The 19,797-nt window shown below is 40.2% G+C and overlaps 1 protein-coding gene across 2 annotated transcripts in view; it reads left to right on the plus strand.

The window, feature by feature from the left end:
• Positions 1 to 13,390, plus strand: part of HS6ST3 (heparan sulfate 6-O-sulfotransferase 3) — a 279,799-nt gene extending 266,409 nt beyond the window's left edge. The window contains exons 2-3 of one of the 2 annotated variants that reach the window (XR_014955948.1): positions 7,543 to 10,738; positions 10,929 to 13,390. Coding sequence is in view for 1 of the 2 variants with exons in the window: in XM_021530300.4 (XP_021385975.1) it covers positions 7,543 to 8,248 (706 nt within the window). In the remaining variant the exon portion in view is untranslated. Of the gene's footprint in view, positions 1 to 7,542 lie in introns of both variants that reach the window. The other variant, XM_021530300.4, reaches the window with a different exon arrangement.
• Positions 13,391 to 19,797: the final 6,407 nt, after the last annotated feature.

Raw genomic sequence — 19,797 nt, forward strand, 5'->3', positions numbered from 1 at the left:
TGATTGTTCATTACTTTAAAAAAGTACAACATCACATGTCCTAAGTATAAAAGCAGACCACATTTAAAAAAGAAATTGTCATTTTGCATAGTCTGAGGCCAGTTGTCTTCATTTCTGAAGTATTTAAGAAATAAAAAAAATTAGCATCTCCACAAATATAAAATTTTCACTATTGTTTTCAGTACAGATGTAATGCTGGATTTTGAACCTAACCCTTCTTCTGCATTATATGAATCCATGAACCAGTGCTATGTTAAAACAGCTTACCTAATATCTCATTCTTTTCATATCTTTGCATAGCTCTATGCCATTATTGAACTTGTTCTAGCTTTACATCAAGGAGAATTGGACTCTTTAGGTGGAAAAAATCCTAATGTTGTATGTGTAGCATTTGTATTGCCAAAGGTTCACTCCCTTTTTTTTATCCTTCTGGATTACTGTAAATCACCACTGTTAAAAGTTGTTTGATGTCAAAGAGTGAGTGATCTCTAAAGGCACTCGTCATCTGTCATTCTTTAATCAGGTGTAGGACATTAATCTTCTGATCAACAACTGTGCAAAAAAAAAAAAAACCCAAAACCAGTGCTATAAAGCTTTAGTGAGATTTTTCTGATGGCATGGATACAGAATTTAATCTGATATTTCAGAGTATATTTTTAAAGAAAAAAGGGCCTGCAATGTCTAAACAGAAAAGTTGGGAGTTTTGTGATGAAAGCTGTGAGTTACTGTAAAAGAAACTGAAGTTAGTGACAGGGAGTATTCCTCCTAACATGCAAGGAAATATAAGATTTCCCATTTCTTAAGTGCTTTCCAGTGCCCAATCGCCACATTTCTCTTGCCTGTAACAGTCTGTGTCATCACAAATTACTTCCCAAGCGACTGCCTTTTCTTACCAGAACCAGAAATACAATCCCAGCTGTCAGACTCCCAGCCCTCCCTCTGTCACACTGATATACTGATGTTTCAGCAAGGACAACAAAGTTATAATAGACTGTTTTTCTAACTGCTGGATTGGAGGTTTGTATGAAACAATACAGAACTTGCTTAAAAACTTTGCTTTGCTTTGGGGAATGCTCCAACTCTATAAGCATGTTTAGAAAGAGACATTATGCCATGACTGGTAGATGCATTATAGGTACAAAGAGTTGTGAAATTGAGGTTCTCTGTGGTTATTTCTCCTTCATTACAAAATGTTATGTTAGTGGTTAGTTTTTGATGTTGGCCTGAACTTTGCATTCTATGAATACATCCCTTCAGGCAAAAACCCTTTGGCTCCAAGTGCAGGGTTCACCTTGCAGATAGAGACACCTGTACAACACAGACACCTCCAGGTCAGCAATTAAGCTTCCTCTGTGGCCAAGGTACATGGTGTGAGGCAGAGGGAGCCTCTAAAGGGATGCAGCTCATGCCAAAGGTGGCCCCTGCCATGGCCAGACACACATCACTGCCTGTGCTGAGCAGCTCCCTGCTGGTTTCAGAGCTTGCCTTGATGCATAGCTCATATGTGGACCACTGCAATTAGGTGTCCTACCCTGAAAGCAGCATCCAGTCCCTTCTCTGAGCAGGCATGTCATCTGGATTTAGCTGCTCTTTATGCCAGGTTTAACCAACAGAGACTTGTGGCCAACTCAGAAATAGGAAACAATGGCCAGTTTTTAGTTCAGTTGGATTCAGAGCCATGGGACAAAATCTAGATGGAATAATGAGGCACATATAAAATGTTGTAGTTTTATATGTCAAAATTAAAGTTGGGATTTTTTTATTTTTCTTTTGTTTAACTATGCTAAGTTCTCCTTTAATGTGGAGTGCCTATAGAATATTACAGCCACTGTTTTAAGTGAAGTGCTCATCACCCCAGATAAATGCAGAAGTGGTGAGTGCTCAGATCCTCTGAGAAAACCGCTAATTAAATGCTTTTGCTACATGCTGAGCAGGTGATGCATGTGGTAAGAGTAGATAAACCTTCACTTTTTAATGCTGGTGTCTGTTCTTTCAGTAACAGACTTGTAAAGAAACCCATGAAAACCTGAAAGGACAGATAATAATATTAAGCTCACAAACTTATGTAAAGGATTTCTTAGAAAACCATTCCATCATAGTGTCTAGCATCGTGTGACAGACACTAAGCTTAAGAAGCCTATGTGCTCCTGCTATTATCTTTGCAGAAGTTTGTGGGACAGCTAGGGTTTATCTGTCTGGCTTGGTGGCTGAGCTGTATGATGTTTCCTGCAGACAGATGGACATGCATATATTTCATGCACTGTTTCATAGATTTTCGTTACCGTGCCATTGTTCTGGATAAGTTTACAGTCTGTTCTTGTTATTTTGAGCAGCTTATCTGTAAATTAAACACACCATGGATGCAGAGACACTCTGCCCAGAAATGCTGCCAGCCTCGTGCTGATACACTAGAGTGACTTTGACCAGTTCAGATCAGCCTGACAATGTTTCTTTGCTTTCTGCCTTCCCCAGTCATTCCTGTTGCATGTTCTTATTCCCTAATTGTATGTGTGCTGCATTATATTTACCTTTGTTTCATTTGTTTACCCTCTTCCTTTCACTATTACCCATATTGACGATACTTTGCCCAAAGAGAGGTTAGTGATTGTGGGCTAACTCTTACAGACTGTGAGAATTTGGGCTTCAGGATAAAACCTGGAACAAAAACTAAAGCTTTTGTTCACATAATGTTGATCCTACTTAACCTTCGTCTTGCCACAGGCTCCATTGTGGAAGTGTGCAGAAGTGTGCTGACAGGATGGCTTTTGGTGGGTATTTCACACCTTTCCTCAGGAGCACACTCACTTCCACAATTAAAGCTACTAACTTATCTCCACTTGGGACATAAACTTGACCAGGGCTTTTATTTTCCTTTCTACCAGGAAGAAGCAAAAGGTGGATAGTTTTATGCTACGCCTGGATTTTTTCAGTCACTTGGGCTTTTCTTTCTTCCGTCTGCTAGTGTTTTCCAAAATATTCTCTGGTGACTCTTTTCCTCCACCTCAAATATTCTTCTGTCTCTGCATCCGCTGTCATGAGCATGCTGTTCTCCTTTTATGAAGACGCCATTCATCCTTCTTGCCCAGGAGGCCCTATAGGATGTTTCTGTTCTCAGTGTGCAGTGATCCTTCACGTATTTAGTAAATCTCCCTCAGCTGGGACATCTGTTCCATGGTGATAGAAGAGGCAAAATGCCCTGGTTTGGGATCACTTCTGCTTATAGCAGACTCTGCTCCTCTGAAATTAATTTCTAAACCAGTGCAATACTATTGAAGGATTAATGTAAGATTAGAGTATTTATATTAAAATATCTTATAATGTGGAAGGAATACATGTTCTTATGTTATAACTAGAAGCTCATTTTATCTGTTCTTTTAATTAAAGGTTTTCTTTGCCTAATGCTAATGAAGAGATTGGATTTCATGCAAGTAGGACTAGAGCCTTAGGAATTACCAAGTACTTCATAATTCTAGTGTAAATAACAGTGTGCAGCCCACACTTCACACTGGTGTTTGTTTGAGCCCTTGCATGAATCATCAGGCCCTTGCCGTGATCATCACTTGTCCAAAAATCATCTATCCCATAGTGACAACTTCAATAATCCATTAGTTTCAGTACATCATGCTCAAAAGGAGATTGCTTAATTTGGGGAAGCTGCATGAAGTTTCCTTTCAGGAGGAGCTAATACTGCAGCTAGTGGGCTAATGTTTGAAATGTTCTTACATGTCTGTGTTTGTAGAGACAGTCACAAGATACATTGGCAAACTCACACCTATGCATTTACTGACATTTTTCTGTCATTGACATAGATATTGATTACATAAATATACTACATAGCTATAACTTGTATGGGTTTTAAATAATTTGGAATATTTTCTGAAAAATATCTTCTCCCTGACATACCAGCATATTCTTTTTGGCTAGCCTTTAAGCACTGAGGGTACCTGTGGCAGTAGTTTCAGCAATCGATGATGGGAGTCTATAAAAATAAAGCCAAGAAGTCTGTGATGAATTTGCTTTGACAAATAGGATAACAGAAGTCATTACTTAATTCTTTGCTCAGTATTTACCACAGTGGGTAGCCATTGAATTTAACATAGCTGTAAGTCTGTGTGAGCATGGGTGATGCAAGAGGGTAATTTACACCAATAAGAACAAGTGCACATCTGTATTCAGAGTGGCTCAAGCATATTCAGTGTTTAGCTAACTTTATGCTATTTTACTGAACAATGAAGAAAGGCCATATCCTGTTTTGTATTTTTAACTTGCTTCTTGTCTTTATTATGAGCTGACTCCCCAGCTACTCCCAGTGTGATTGAATTGTATATGAGGCACTGAGGCCTCCAAAATGCTTCTATAATTATTCCATAAATGTTTTCAAATTGTTTTCAACATTTGAAAACAATTTGAAAACAATTTCCTAAAATAATTTTAAAATTTATAGAATTTTCCAACTGAAACAAATGTCCATGGCATTAGTGGTTTTATTTATATCATTATTCTGGAGACGTGACACGCTTTTCCCTGAAAGGAAACTTTTGTGCACAACTTTAGTGTAGCATCCCCCCATCAAGGGGTAGCATGTAACAGTGTCATCTGGACAGTGTCCAGGATTAGGTGGAAAAAATCTTAAGGTCTTCCAACCACAGATTGATTAAAAGGGTGACAGAGGGTCACAGCCAGAAGGTTAATCAGAATGTTTAAACTGTGAATGCAGTGTAAGTTTTCAGCCCCTCAGAAACAAAATGTATGTCAAGCTGCTGTTAAAGGTTGTCTGCCACATGAAAAAGCCATTCAGTGGATAACACAAGAAGGCAACTCCCTGGAAGCTGCAGAAACCAGCAGCAGATTTATCTGGGCAGTGAACACAGCTGCAGAAGTTAGGTAGTCACAAGGAGCAGCAGCAGCAGGCTGACGAAGGTTTCTGGCCCGGCATGCAGAAGGGAAGCTGAGGATGTTGACCAAAGTTGTACTGTTCTCATTTCCATGCATTTGCTTTGTACTCCTGTTTATTGCACATCAAACACATTTACATATCCAGGGATGAAAGGGAAATGATTGATGCAAAGGAGGTATTTTTGTTAATTGTTGTTGCTCTGAGTCATACCTGACTGGGGCTGCTGGAGATGGGTGAGGAAAGACAGAACTATTATTAGAGGTATAAATAACTGTCAAGAGCAACTTTTAAATCTGTCTGTTACCACTTGTTAACATCCAAAATTACCTGAAGAGAGGAAGAGCAGCAATACAAAGACTAAGCCAATGCCCCATCTTTGTTGACGTAGATATTTGCAACTGCCTCCGAGTCTTTGTCCATTTTTTCATCTCTTTGGTCATAACCCTATCAGTGCCTGCTGGATGTTGCAACAACAGCTTGTTATGCTCAGAGCTGATGGGTGTTTGAGAGTTGGGCTGTTTTATCAGCACATTGTGAAATGTGTCGCCTTTCTTCCCTGTAAAATGGAAAGTAGTTCTTAATGTGCTCTCATACATGCAGTGTAGAGCCTAGATGAGATAAGCATCCAATCTGAGGAGAGAAAGCTGTGTCTGAAGTGGCCAAAGACTGGTTTTTCATAGTGGAACAATCCTGCAGAGCAGAAAGGAGGATTTCTGGTACTTCCTGCTCTGCAGGAGAAGAGGGATTTTAGAAATACCTGTCTATGAAGGTTTGTGTGATTCTTAAGTTCCCTGTTGATGGGGGTGGTGTAAGTAACTGAAGGGGACCAAAACAGGTGACATGCAGTTTGGCAGTTTGTGCATGTGTGGGCAGTGGTCAGAAACTCCAGACTCCAAATGATTCTGGAAATATCATTCTTCAAAGTGTCATCAAATGCTGACAGAAATCTTGGCTTCCAGTGCAAGTGATAGTGAAAATACATCCATGACACTCCCTAATTTAAATCCTTCCACATGTAAAACTTCTGCTGTGAAATAAGTATTGAAACAGCTGCATTAGATTGTAGCTCAGGAAATTACCCTGCAGCAGAACATAGTCCATAGTTCAGTCTCATAACCTTATTCTGGAAAATATAGGTTCTGTGGGTGGAAAATTCAGAATTAATAAGAATGAAGTATTCAGACCCGTTTCCCTTTGCTTTACCTGCACAGGGAAATATATCTGCATATCTAGCAGTATGTGGGGAAATAAATATTTTTATGATTAACCTAAGGTTCATGGAGATGGTGAATCTTTAGTGGCAGGAAGTGGGTGATACCTGAAAAAGCAAACTAATTGCCTTGGAGGTTGTTAAAAATGTTGAGATTTTTCATTTTACTGGAGTTTTTTCTTGTATGAGATGATACTTCCAAAATGTTGGTTTGTTTACAGGGTAGCTTGTCTTCAGCATGCTTGCTTCCTGCTTTCTTCCTTCATCTTTCTCTGCTTCTAGCTTAGTCTCTTCATCCTTCTCCAGGCTGAAGAAAAAGTACTGAGATCAGAAATTTCTTAAGAAATCTTAGGGCTCATGATTTATTAATGTGTAGTTTGCAGTAAGATGAGTCATGCAAACTCACAAGCCTATTTTTGTACCAGATCATGTGTTAATTTTAGTCATGAATCTTCTTTTGGTTATTCTAGCTGAGAGAAATCATAAGTATTTCAGTTTTGCTTTGTGTTCATGTTATCACCTTATAACTCAGGTGAGTTATTATTGAATAAAACATCCCTCAGTAAAAAAACCTCAATATATGATAGTTTCCTTAATACATATTTAATTGCAGTCCCTTTCAGATTGCCATAAATAGGACATACAAACTGAATTTAATAGCAAAAAGATGAACTGACAATTTGAACTCCATAGTTATTTTCTCTATTTCAGATCATGTATCTTGGTGTCTCTTTTGTATTCTTGACAGGTAGATGGAATAATAATAATCCTTACACCAACAAATGCTTTTGTACTATACAACTAATTTCAATCAAGCACTTGTCTAAAATTAAGTCATATTAATGGATTTTTGGTCTCTTATTATCTTCATTCCAACCCACTTAATAATAGGGTTTTTCTTAAGTAGGTGTCTCATGCCATTCTTCCACATGGTGTTATTTTTAGCACTTGCACCATCCGCATTAAATTGCTTCATCTTTTCTTAGGTTTTGCTCAAGTGCTTTAGAGATTATCATCCTGTGCATCTTGAGACATGTGTGTCTCAATCCAGAAGAGAAGTTGTGGGATTATTTCAGTCACTTTTCACACAGTTTCTGATATTGCTGGCGGTTAATACTTCAATGTGGAGGGGAGCACACTTCAGTTAATTGGTTTCTATGTAAAGTAACTATCACTGAACACTTGATAGGGCAAAGTAATTCTGTTTTTTTGATAACTGCTTACTTTATTTCATCTCTCTCTCTCTCCCAATTTACCTTGTATTTTATTCACAGTATTTATGAAGATTTTAGAAAGAGTCTCAGAAAGAGTCACCTGAAGTGCCTACATCGCACTGGAAAAAGTGAAGGGTGTGGTGCCAGTATAATAGTTTTATTGGAGAATAAATAGGCAAATCTACTGAAATCTTAAAACTGTGTTTAATTATATGTTTCAGGAATTTCTATTACATCACTATGCTGAGGGATCCAGTGTCACGATACTTGAGTGAATGGAAACATGTCCAGAGGGGTGCGACGTGGAAAACTTCCCTTCATATGTGCGATGGAAGAAGCCCAACACCAGACGAGCTGCCTACTTGTTATGAAGGAGACGACTGGTCTGGAGTCAGCTTACAGGAATTCATGGATTGTAGCTACAACTTGGCCAGCAACCGCCAGGTGCGCATGCTGGCAGACCTCAGCCTGGTGGGCTGCTACAACCTGACTTTCATGAATGAGAGTGAGAGAAATATGATTCTTCTCCAAAGCGCCAAGAACAATCTGAAAAACATGGCCTTCTTTGGGCTGACGGAATTTCAGAGGAAAACACAGTATCTCTTTGAGAGGACATTCAACCTAAAATTCATTTCCCCGTTCACCCAATTCAACGTTACGCGGGCCTCAAATGTGGACATCGGCGAGGATGTGCGGCAACGGATAGAGGAGCTGAATTTCTTGGACATGCAGCTGTATGAATACGCAAAAGACCTGTTCCTGCAGCGCTTCCAGTACTCCAAGCAAGAGGAGCACCAGAAGAACCGGCTAAAGAGGCGAGAGGAGCGGCGACTGCTGCGGGAGCAGAGAGCTCACCAGTGGCCAAGGGAAGAGGCAGCAGAAGTAGCTGTTACTGAAGATTATAACAGTCAGGTTGCAAGGTGGTGATGCTCCTCCATCTTGCCTAACCGATGAGAGGATCAGATTGTGCAATGTGGCTACCTGGAAATTAGCCAAGGGAGACCTACTGCTTTGCTAAATGAGACCTCGTCTGACAACTCCCCCTCGTCTCAGTTTTTCTTGGTTTCTGCCAGTGAGAATGTATTTTTTTCTCAATAGGTATTGATTAGTCTTATTAAATGGCAGTAGAATAAGATTCCTGCCAGAAAAGACTTCCTTCAAAGGCCTAAGCTATGAGGATGGGTTGAAGAGACAGAGAGATTCTTTGCATTAACAGATGTACCCTGTACAATGTGAGCTACTAAAACTTGTGCAGGCATGAATGATAAATTGGGGAAAAATACCTGCTTGGTTTTTTTGTGACATGAGAGCTGGTTCATTTTGTACTGTTGTGCATAACTTTCTAGTGAATGAAATTAAGAAGGTGCACACATTGCCCTTCAAACATCTACATGCTGTGTTTTGATTAAGGGAAGAATTTGATTTGGTGATTGAAAAATACATAGGACGTGTTGAACTGGGGCACTTCTAGCTCTGTTCCAAAGGCCAGCAGTGAGAGATTGATTATAGGTGAGGTAGTGGAAGGGCTGGCTTATTTCCCTGCAGGTGCTGAGAGTACCGAGGCCGGCCAGGTAGGAATCATCCTTCTAAGTGTGTGTGGCAAAGGCAAGCTTTGAGAAATGAGGTCCACATGGCAGCTGAGCACACATCACAGAGATTATCTCGCTGGGGGCAATGAAATCTGCCTTCACAGTCACAAAAGGGGTCAAGCAAACTCCAGGGAAGAGGAAAGAGAGAGAAGGAAAAGCTTAAACATTAGTGTGACATTTTCCAGATTTGATGTAAAAGCCTGGAGATACATTGTCTGTGAAGGTAGGCAGGTTTATTATATTGTCTGCTAAAATACATTGATGATGAGTGCATACAGTTTAAATTGGTTTTCTCTCTAACTACAGTAGTGGCTAGAAAAAAATCAGCTTTCATTTTTATAGGATACATAATGGATATGTGGAAAGTCTTGATATTTATTACTCTATATGAGGATTCTTTGTAAATTTATTGTTTTCATGATGAGAGATCTGTATCTGTTTTTCTTCCTTGTCTAGAAAATTATTCAATGGGTTCTTCCTCCATGTGTTCCATTCTTGTGGCTAAACTGCATCTGTTTATTCCAAGATTTTATGTTGTTCCATTCCTAATAGTGAAATTTTAAAAAGAGGGTCCTGTGTACCATAGGTCTTCTAAGAGTTTTTTCCCTTCTTCTTCTGGCATAAATGTAAAGCATTAGGAGGAAATTTCTCTAAGTGCCTCAACATGGCTGCTAAATCAAGATGCTGAAAGTATATTATTGCATGCATGAATGGCTTTTACCTTATAGATTTGCTAATTAGAAGTACTGGAGTACCTGATGTGGATTCACATTTCTCGCTTGTTTTCAAAATTCAAGGTTTCTATCCAGTTGGTTGAAAAAATAATGTGTTACAGAAAAAAGAGGCTCAATTTGAACATTTGTCCCTTCATTTCCAAGTTGGATTTTTTTTTGTGCATGCTGTATCTTCTCTTCTTTTGACAATGCTATTGCTACTTATCTATGCAGAATATCAAAAATATAGTCTAATGATCCTATTGAAAGTTAATGCACACAATGATACATTGAACATGAAATATCATAATAACATTAAGAAGTGAAGAGAGCTACCAGGATGATGCCTCATTATCAATGTAGTTCATTAACAATATGCTGCTTTACATCTGATTGTCATTGTCTTACTTTGGGATGAGAAGTGGCAGGTTTTGGTCACTAATACCCCTCCCACTCATAGTTCATGTACATATTCTCCTACCTCCACATTCAGAAGGGAAAAAAAAGATTGTTGTTCTCCTGTCTGAGCATGGGATGTCTGCTGTAGGGGAGAGTGGGGAGCTCCCTGGGTTCCTGGATGGTGCTGCTTGGATCCCCATTGCCTGAAAGAAGCGCCCCGATACCTTGCTCACATATGGACACCAACCTTCCAAGACTTAAATTGAAATATTTACAGCTGAGGTCTGAAGCTCACTCTGGGTGACCTGGCTGCAGGACGGTGGGGCCATGAAGAGCTAAGGCTCTCTGGCACTATTGCACCTTTAGCACAGTGCAGGTAATTCACAGTGATCTGACATCTTAGCTGCTGGCACCAGGGCTTTAGGCTGGGCTGGCCCTGGCCCTGTGGAGGGAAGAAGCTTTCTGGTCGGTGGCACAGGGATGATGGGAACTGTTGCATCTCCCCATTCCCATTGCCACATCTTGCTGGAGACCAAAGAGCATGAGAGGGGAAGGATGCTTTTGGCACCTGAGGCTCAGTCTCCAGGATTTGCTGATGCACTTCTTATTTCCATGAGCACAGGTAGTTCAGGGTGCTGGGGAGACCCTGAAGGGCAGGGGAGAAGCCAGCCATGTGGAAGGAAAGATGGAAGGCCAAATTCACATCAAGGAGCAAGGTAAGCAAGGAAGTAAGATAAATTCCAACTCATCTTTTGTTCTGTAGGGCATCCTTTTCTCTTCCTCCTAAGTGCAAAAAGAAGTTGTCCCTTCCTCACATAACTCTTTGCTCAGCAGGCCACCTCTCCATGCTGCTCACAGCAACTGGGCCCTATTTTTCATTTAGAAAATGCATTTTTTCTTTTCAAGGGAGAGGAGACAGTGCTGAGAAATACTTCCCTGGAGCCTCACCAGTGACTGTAAGTATCAGTTTCAGCTGTCTAAGCACACCAACTGTTCCCCAGACTGTTCTTTCTGCCTGATACAAAACAAAGCCTAATGAGGAAAATTGAAAACGTTTTCTAGGTGGTTTACATTAGCTTGAATAGTCTGGCAACATCTTAATGTGATGCCTAACCTTTTTCATCAGTCATTTCCCAAGAGTCAACCTGAAGAGCTGTTAATGTGCTGTGGCATGTATGTTAATAGGATTTGCCATAACGCTTCGGATTTAGTTAAAATTGAAGGTGGTTTCTTGAATTTTTTTTCCTCTGGAGCCTATGTAATGGCCCTGGTTGTGCAGGAGTAGGTTTGTTGCTTTTGTTAGTTTGGGGGTTTTTTTTGGGTGGAGTGGGCAGTCATCAGCTAAGACATTGCCCAGAGCTCTGGGACTGAAGGACCTGGCACCTCCTTCCCTAGCTCCAGCTCCAGCTGCAGATCCAGCAAACTCACTGCACTAACAATCCTGATTTTCTTAGCAGAGTTTCCTATCACAGGACAAATAAAGCAGTTTGGAAACACCTTCTGGCTGACTTCTAAGACATAGAGCTGCAGCTTTTTTCCTCTTGGGCACCGTGCCTCAAATAATGTAATGCAAAAGCAAAGTAACAATCCTGCTTCATAACTCTGTTATTCCAGGTTTTCATTGCTCTGACAGCATAAACTTCAACATAATTACACTGGCCCATATAAGATCAGGAAGCAGCATGTTTCTTTCTAAAGCTTATCACAATAATGCTATAGGATTTCTGTCCATCTCTTTGGCATTATTTTGTTTCTTAAACAAGGCAATTTGGCTTCTTCTACTGTTGTGGTGAAACAAATCTCATTCTTTTGTAATGGAGATGTACTTGCTAATCTCTCCCATCACATTCCCAGTACTGCCTTTTCCAGTTATAATTCACTATAGGCTTGGAGTGGACAAAGAAACATGCTGTGTCATTAGAACTTGCTCCTGATAATTTGATATCTGGTCCAAGCACTCACTGGCCTTATGGTCTTATTAAGGAATGAAAATTTGTCCTCTCTTCCCCACTCACCAGTGCTGACAGTAAAAACCTTTTTCACCATCAAGAGAAAATAATCCCACTATTTCTGATGTTGGGTATTTTCCATTGCTGTTGTGTTAATAGTGAGGCTGTCATAGCCTTGCTAGGAACTCTACCCAATATACAGCAGTTTACTTGCTGTTCACTTAAAACAGAAATACAGAAAAAAGTGATTGAAGTAAGATCCAGAGCCACACTTCATAACTGTATCATACCCATTCAACCAAATGGCAGGTCACATCACCTTTGTGTCTGGAGATGTTTCAGATTTGACATCCATGACTAAACCAAGATGTTTCTGAAGCTGGTCTTCTTGTTAGCACATTCTTCCTTTTGCCCTAGTGGGATGTGGTTTTCCATCTGCACTCTTGTATCAGTTATGAGCACTGCTGTTTTAAAACATATCTCACTTTTTCTTCCCTCTGTTGCTCTTTCCCTGATACATATGGAATTATTATTATTTTTTTTTTTTTTTTGGTCTGGGATAAGGATTATTATCTTGTTTCCAGACTGGTGGGGAATACTATGTACAAGATGAACAATCACAATAAAGTCATTCAGCTGGAGTTGATGGCAATATCCTCTGTATGTGCGGGGAGAAAAAAAAGCACACTCGAAAAAGCTACCCAGTTTTCACTGTAACACTTCTTTCAGTTTGGTTCCTGTAATACTTTCTTTGTCTACATTTTGTGGAGGGAATGGGTTCCATGCCTGCAATGTCCTTGGCTTTCTCTTGTCATATCACTTGCTCTGTGATTTCAAATAAATGTTGGAAGAGAAGAAAAAAAAGATTTCCCATCAGTTGCCATATTTAAGATGAAAGAAAAAATTTATAAGTTGTAAATTACTTTATTCTTTAGTAACTTTCCTTCTGTTTATGTGCAATAATGTTTGTGAATTCTGCTACTGAGAGATTGTATTGTGAGTAATCATATATACTTCCATTCCTATTTAAAAGGTAGTTTGTAGACTTAGGGATTTTCATTGGCATAAAGCACAATTTAATGAATTATTTAATGTGTTTAACCATTGTGATGTCAAAAGCAATTGTTTTCATATATTTATTTGTTGGTGATTTTCTGTAAAATGATGCTCATTAAGAATCTGTTAAAAATGAAGTTTTGTTGAATATTGTTGGGTCCATAAATTACTTATGAGAACAAATAAACATTGATTGTGTTTTTGAAACACTAAAGATTCTATCTTATCTACATAGCCATAAAAATTACTGAAAATGTTTCATGTCATATTAAAAATCTACTGTGTGTTTTTAACAAAATGTACATGGAGGAAAATCATATTACTGTAATTTATTATTTAATTATATAAGGGTCCAATACCGAATCTTTTGCTTCCAACTGGACTTTGTTTCTGCTCCAAGCACTGAGGATCAGTCCAAACTGTCAGGATAATCTCCTGAGCTCTGTGGGGAATAATGGGAAGCTGTAGTCTATTGCTGCACTGTTAGCCTTGTACTGCTGGTTTGCTCTTGAAGTCTACCTATATGAAAGCTGTGGGGTAGCCCTGTATGGTAGGGAGTGTTCTGACTCTCCAGAGTTTGCTGACGGTGATGAAAAGAATGTTTATGAGTAAGAATCATAAACCTTCATGTTGGGAAAGGCCAACAATATCTTGGTGAGGGTCTGTTACAAACCAGCCAACCAGGCTGAAGAGGCGGATAAAATATTCCATAAGCAGCTGGGGAAAGACTCACAAATGTTAGCATTTGCTCTTATGGAGGACTTGAACTTACCAGAGATCTTCTGTAAATACAATACAGTGGAGAGGCAGCATGGAAGCGTTCTCTTCCTGGAGCAGAACTTCCTGATAGAGCTGGTGAGGGACCCAGGCAGGGCCTCGCTGGAGGTGCTGTGTGTGAGCAGAGAAGGACTGGTGGGTGACGTGGTGGCTGGAGACTGTCCTGGGCACAACGATCATGAAGTGATAGTTTTCAATTCTTGAAGAAGTAAGATGTGAGTCAACAGAACTCTTACCTTGGGTCCGGAGGGCAGACTTTGGGCTGTTGTGGAGCCTGGTTGACAAAGTCCCTTGGGAAACAGTCCTGAAAGGCAAAGAAGTACAGGAAGGTTGGACATTCTTCAAGAAGGATGTTCTAAAGGCACAGAAGCAGACTGTCCCCTATTTCTGAAAGATGATTCAGCAGGGAAGAACCCCAGCCTATTTGAACAGAGATCTTTGACTGGACCTGGGGAAAAGTAGAGAACTTTAGAAAAAAAAGCAGGTGACTCAGGAGGACTATAAGGATATTGTGAGGTTACACAGGGAGAAAATTAGAAGGGTGAGAGCCTAGCTACAACCAAATCTGGCTACTGCCATAAAATACAATAAAAATGTTCCTCTAAGTACATTATCAATAAAATCCTTTATTGGATGTGGGTGAAAACAGTGATGAAGGATGAGGAAAAGGCTGAGGTACTTAAGAACAGTTGTTTTCAGGATATCCAGCCCCCTGAGCTGGGAGGCAGGGATCAGGAACAGAAGGTTGCCCCCATAGTCCAAGGGAAAATGGTCAGCAGCCTGCTACACTCTCAGATACACCGAATTATGTGGGGCTGGGTGGGATCCACCTGAATGTACTGAGGGAGCTGGCAGAAGGACTCACGGAGCCACTTTCCATCATTTATCTGCAGTCCTGACTAACCAGGGAGGTCCTAGTTGACTGGAGGTTGACAACTGTGACATCCTTCTACAAGGAGAGCTGGAAGAGGGATCTATAGGTCTGTCAGCCTGACCTCAGTGCCAGGGAAGGTCAAGGTGCACATCAACTCCAGTGCTATTTTACAGCATGTACAGGACAACCAAAGCCTGAGGCCCAGCCAGCACGGGTTTGTGAAAGACAGGTCCTGTCTGACCAACCTGATCTCCTTTTATGAAAAAGTGACCCACACAGTGGATGAGGGAAAGGCTATGAACTAAAAATTAGGAAAAAATAACGTACAATTATGCATATGCCTTGCAACAGGACTGTGTTAGATAGTGTTTTGCAGCCCCTTTCCATGTTACCAATGAAATCCCTACTGCAACTAAACATTTTCCTGCCACTCATACCACTTTGAGGAAACAAAAGAGTTGGATAGCTTTGTAATCTCCAGATTTCTCCAAATTGTGTTGGTGCTATCTCACTGCTTGCTTGGTTCTTGATGTGAAACTAATTTAGTTCCTGGGAGACAGATGCCAGCCTCCATAAACCCACACTATTGTTTGAAACCAGACTCCCAGAAGCCACTGTCTGAGTGGACCCAAAGGCTGGATCCTGAGAGGGAGGGCAAGATGGCATGGGGAGTTCATACTACTGAGGAGCAATACAGGCTGCTAAACAGAATAATCCAGTGCTGCTTATGGTGCCCTGGAGTTGTCCATCTGACCTTCAGCTGCTGCTCCAGAAGGCTACAGATGTCAGAATAGAGACTTTGTTATATATGCAAACCCAGTGCAGATGTCTCAGATACTTGCAGGTCTCCAACTAACAGTGTCTCTCCTTGAGAGCTATGCTTGGAAGCCTAAACTTCTCTTGCAGGGTTTTTAGCATTTGGGTGTTTCACTTGAGACAAGTGATCTGCAAACTGAAAGTCCATCATCTTCACCAGTTCTGAGCACAAAATTACATGTGCTGCAGGGTAGTGTGAGAGAAAATGAATGTTGCTGTGTTTCTGTGTCCTGCACTTTAGTAAGCATAGTTATAAAGCAGGAGCAGCAAGATAATAAGTGAAATAAATATCTGTATTGCTGATAAATACTACTATATAGCCAAAGGAGAAATTGATTTTGCCACCAGGAGACAGATAATTTTTTTGCCACATACATGGTTACATCTCAAGAAGTACATCAGAATATTGTGCTGTTATGTGCAGTTTATGTCACAGTTAAAAGCAAGAGTAAGACTCAGCATTGCTGGGCAGTATTACATATGACTGAAGAAAGGCTGGGGTTTTTAAGATTTCATTCACATTTATTTCTGTTTTATCTCTAGATGCTACCCAAGGTGTGACACCTTTCAACATTTGCTAAGAAATTTGTGAGTATGTTGCTCACATTCTGAATAAAATTCAGAGCATGAGCAACTGAGATTAGATAATATGGAGATAAATCAATGACCTATAAATCTCACCATCCTGTAAGAGCCTAGAGTGATGTAAATGTGTAGCAGTGAGAGGACATAAGGGCTGCCCTTCTCAGACATGGAAGCTGCTGCAGGAATTTTTCCACTGGGTAAGCAGCTCACCATTTCATTGTGACACACATTGAATGAGACTCCTTTCACATAAGTAAAGATCAGCTGGCAGCCAATGTCCTCAGGCAACCCCTGGGGATCGCCCTATGGGTGATGGGGGCAAATGTACTTTTATCAGGCATGAGCATCTGGACTGCTTTGGACATTTATGATAGCTAAGAAGAGTGTCATCCCAGAAATGTGCCTTTTCCATCTCTCTTCATAGAAGGGGAAACAATCCCCAAATATACTTTTGAGAAGGTAGAACCTCAACTATGCCAAAGAATGATGGGGCAGCATTCACTTTCGAAAAGACTTTGCTTGGAATGGAATTAAGGCTTCCAAGTGGATAGGTCTAGAAACATTTGAAGATGCAACAAAGATCAGAGGGGGAGATTTAAGGACTGAGAAAAGATCTGGGGACCCTCTGTATAAAGGTGATGACAATAGTCACTGTAATGAGTGAGGTAGCAAAGAAATAGGAAATAAGAGGGGGAGGGGGGGATGGGGCAGCTTGTGAGCATGATACCCAAAGAGACAGCCACTGCAAAGGGCAAACAAGGATGTGAAGACCTTCAGAAAAATCTGCTTAGCTGTGCCTTCCTCTGGATCTCCTCCAGCAGGTCCACATCCTTCTTATGTTGGTGACCCCAGAACTGGATGCAACTCTCCAGGTGGGATCACATTAGAGTGGAGTAGAGAGGCAGACTCACATCCTGCTGGCCACACTGCTTTGATTCAACTCAGGATATGGATATACTTTGTGAGCACATTGCTGACTCATGTTTAGCTTCTCATCCACCAGCCACCTCCAAGTCCTTCTCCTCAGGGCTTGTTCTCATCCATTCTCTGCCCAATCAGTATTTTTGCTTGGGATTGCTCCAATCCAGGTGCAGAACCTTACATCTGGCCTTGTTGAACTTCAGCAAAATAAACACTGCCAATACAGCATGAATGTTTGGGAAGACTTAAATGCTGCACAGCCCAGATATGGTCCTAGGGAGAAGTGAGATTTATGTGTGGTGTGTGTGTGTGCTTGTGCCTGCATCCTGTGTATGCAAACACCTGATGTCTGTCAAAATGCCACTGCTGGTCACTTATTTGTATTGATCCCTATATGCTGGGCACACATGCTTTGGATTTGAAGACAGAGAGAGCCCAGCTATGCATCTGCTCTGGTTTTGAGGGGGTTTATTATGTAAGGCCTTCTTTGGCTCCTGATGTGCTTACACAAGCACTTTGTTTCTGTGGCTATCCAAGATCTGGAAGATATCCCTTGCCTGCTCCAAGCCTGCTGCTCTCCATGCAAAGGAGACATGAACAGAACAGATGGATTGTATGGGAGCTACAGCCACCCTACTACCCCAGTAGTGAGTCATATGGTGACCAAGACTTTGGGTTGTGGATTCATCATTGACCATCGAAATTGCACAACCCTAAATTTACTCAGCTTTGTGTTTATGAGAATTAAGTGGCAAATAAATTGCAGTTTATGTAAGGTTTAGATAAACAATCACAGGATGTGTCATCTTCTACTTGGATCAACTGGGCAGCTAGCTCAGCAGAACATGAGCTGAATTTAAACTTTGCCTATGTCTGAGACAGGCTTGTCTTTGACAGATTTTATTTCAAAGATGCATCTTTATTTATGAACTCCAACCAGGATTTATCAGTCAACATTGTTTATGCTACATCTAAATCTATTTAAATAAATCACAAAATAGAATAACTGTCTGAAGGAATTAATATGTAGGAAATATGTTTTTCTGGTACTCCCAGGCAAAATATGCTCTCTTGTTGACTCATAATTGTCCCAGACTTGGGAAATATAGGTACTAGCACAGGTTGATTCATCTCCTGAAACATCTGCTTAAACCTAGACATACTAGTCTGTCTTTTTATTTCTGTATACTGTAAAAGAAGGTAAACTAAAGAAATCTAAAGCAGACTAATTGTATCCGTAGGCTCTAATTTATCTGCTATGATACCATGATCACTGGATGAACTGAAGCTTACAGTGACTTCTGTAACTGAGAAATCTGCCTGGCTCATCTGCCTCTGCCAATATCATCCCATGAACAAAACAATAAATATTTACTTTAAAAACAGTTTCTGGAAGAGTTCAACTATGGCCAAGGAGACCCACATCCTCTCTGATAGAGGTCTGAATGACTTCTTGTAAATATATGTGTGTGTATATATATGTATATGTGCAGGAAAGCATGTTTGTCTAAATATGTATGTATGTATGTATGTATTTATATATATATATATATATGACAATCTGTTTCCTAGCTGCCAATCATTTTTAGAACTTCTTGAACTAAATTTAGCATCTTGGAATTTAAAGGGCTTTTCATGGATTTTTTTATCTTCTTTGAATTTACTCAGTTGCTCCTTGGATTTAAATATTAACTTCTAGTACTGTTTAGCTTAACTATGGTGAAAGTTTCATGAATACAACAGGAAACTACAGCACTTTTTGATTGCTTCAAGTTGTACACCTTCTAGGTTCATTGAAGGACACCTAGTTGTTAAATTTGGAGACATGCTGAGTAACAAGCCCCTTCTCATCTTCTTGAAGCTCCTGATTTTGTGATTCTTTGTATCTCTCTCCCCTCTTTCCATAGCAGGTGCAAGAGCATAAGACTTTTCAATAAGTCTCCATGTCTTTTATTATCCTGGTTGAGCTTGCCTGCTGCATTTCTTGTTCTCCTACATCTTTCTTTGGAGATGGAGTGACCACAGCTGCACACAGTACTAAATACACCAAAGATTCATATGAGGTGAATATGAGTGGTGTTTTACGTGTTGTTTATTTTTATTTTCATAATATTTCCTTGAATTCAGTTTTGTATTTTTTGGAGTCGTTCTGAGCACAAATCTGACATGTCCATAAAATTATATATTCCAACAGCAAGATCTCATTTCCAAGTATCAGTAGTCAACTCAGAACTCAGCACAGTGTATGGAAGTCAAAATTGGGTTTTTCCCCCCAGGTGCCTCACTTTAAATTTATCTACGCTGAATTTCATTTGTCATTTTATTGCCGTCACTCTATGTCATCAGGGTCTTCTGCTATTCACACTCAGCCCTTGTCTTTAGTACCCTGAATAATTTAGCAGCTATTCTCCAGCACAAATTAGCATCCCTAGAGCTCATTCTGCAACCTGCCTAGGCAGCGGGGGAGCAGAACTCGAGGCAAGCTGATATAACATCCCAGTAGCAGATATAAAAGCTTCATTTGCCTTCCCAACCATTCTGATGAAAGTGCTGGGATGTGTGCTGCCATTCTGCTGCTCTCACCATGGAGCTGAAAAATCAGGTTTTATTAGTGTTGAAATTGCTTTTCACACAGGTCGCCATTAACAGAAAGGTATTGCTTTTGCATTCGTTCTTTTAGCAGAATGTCCTGTTTGAAAGGGTGTTGAATCCACTTTCTCATCTGTATTTCCACTTTATACAAAAACTTTTGAAGTTATATTTCTACTTCCCTATTTCACACACAAATTTTTAGCAA

Source organism: Lonchura striata, chromosome 1 (genome assembly GCF_050655825.1).
Source record: "Lonchura striata isolate lonStrDom1 chromosome 1, ASM5065582v1, whole genome shotgun sequence".
NCBI classification, from domain to species: domain Eukaryota; kingdom Metazoa; phylum Chordata; class Aves; order Passeriformes; family Estrildidae; genus Lonchura; species Lonchura striata.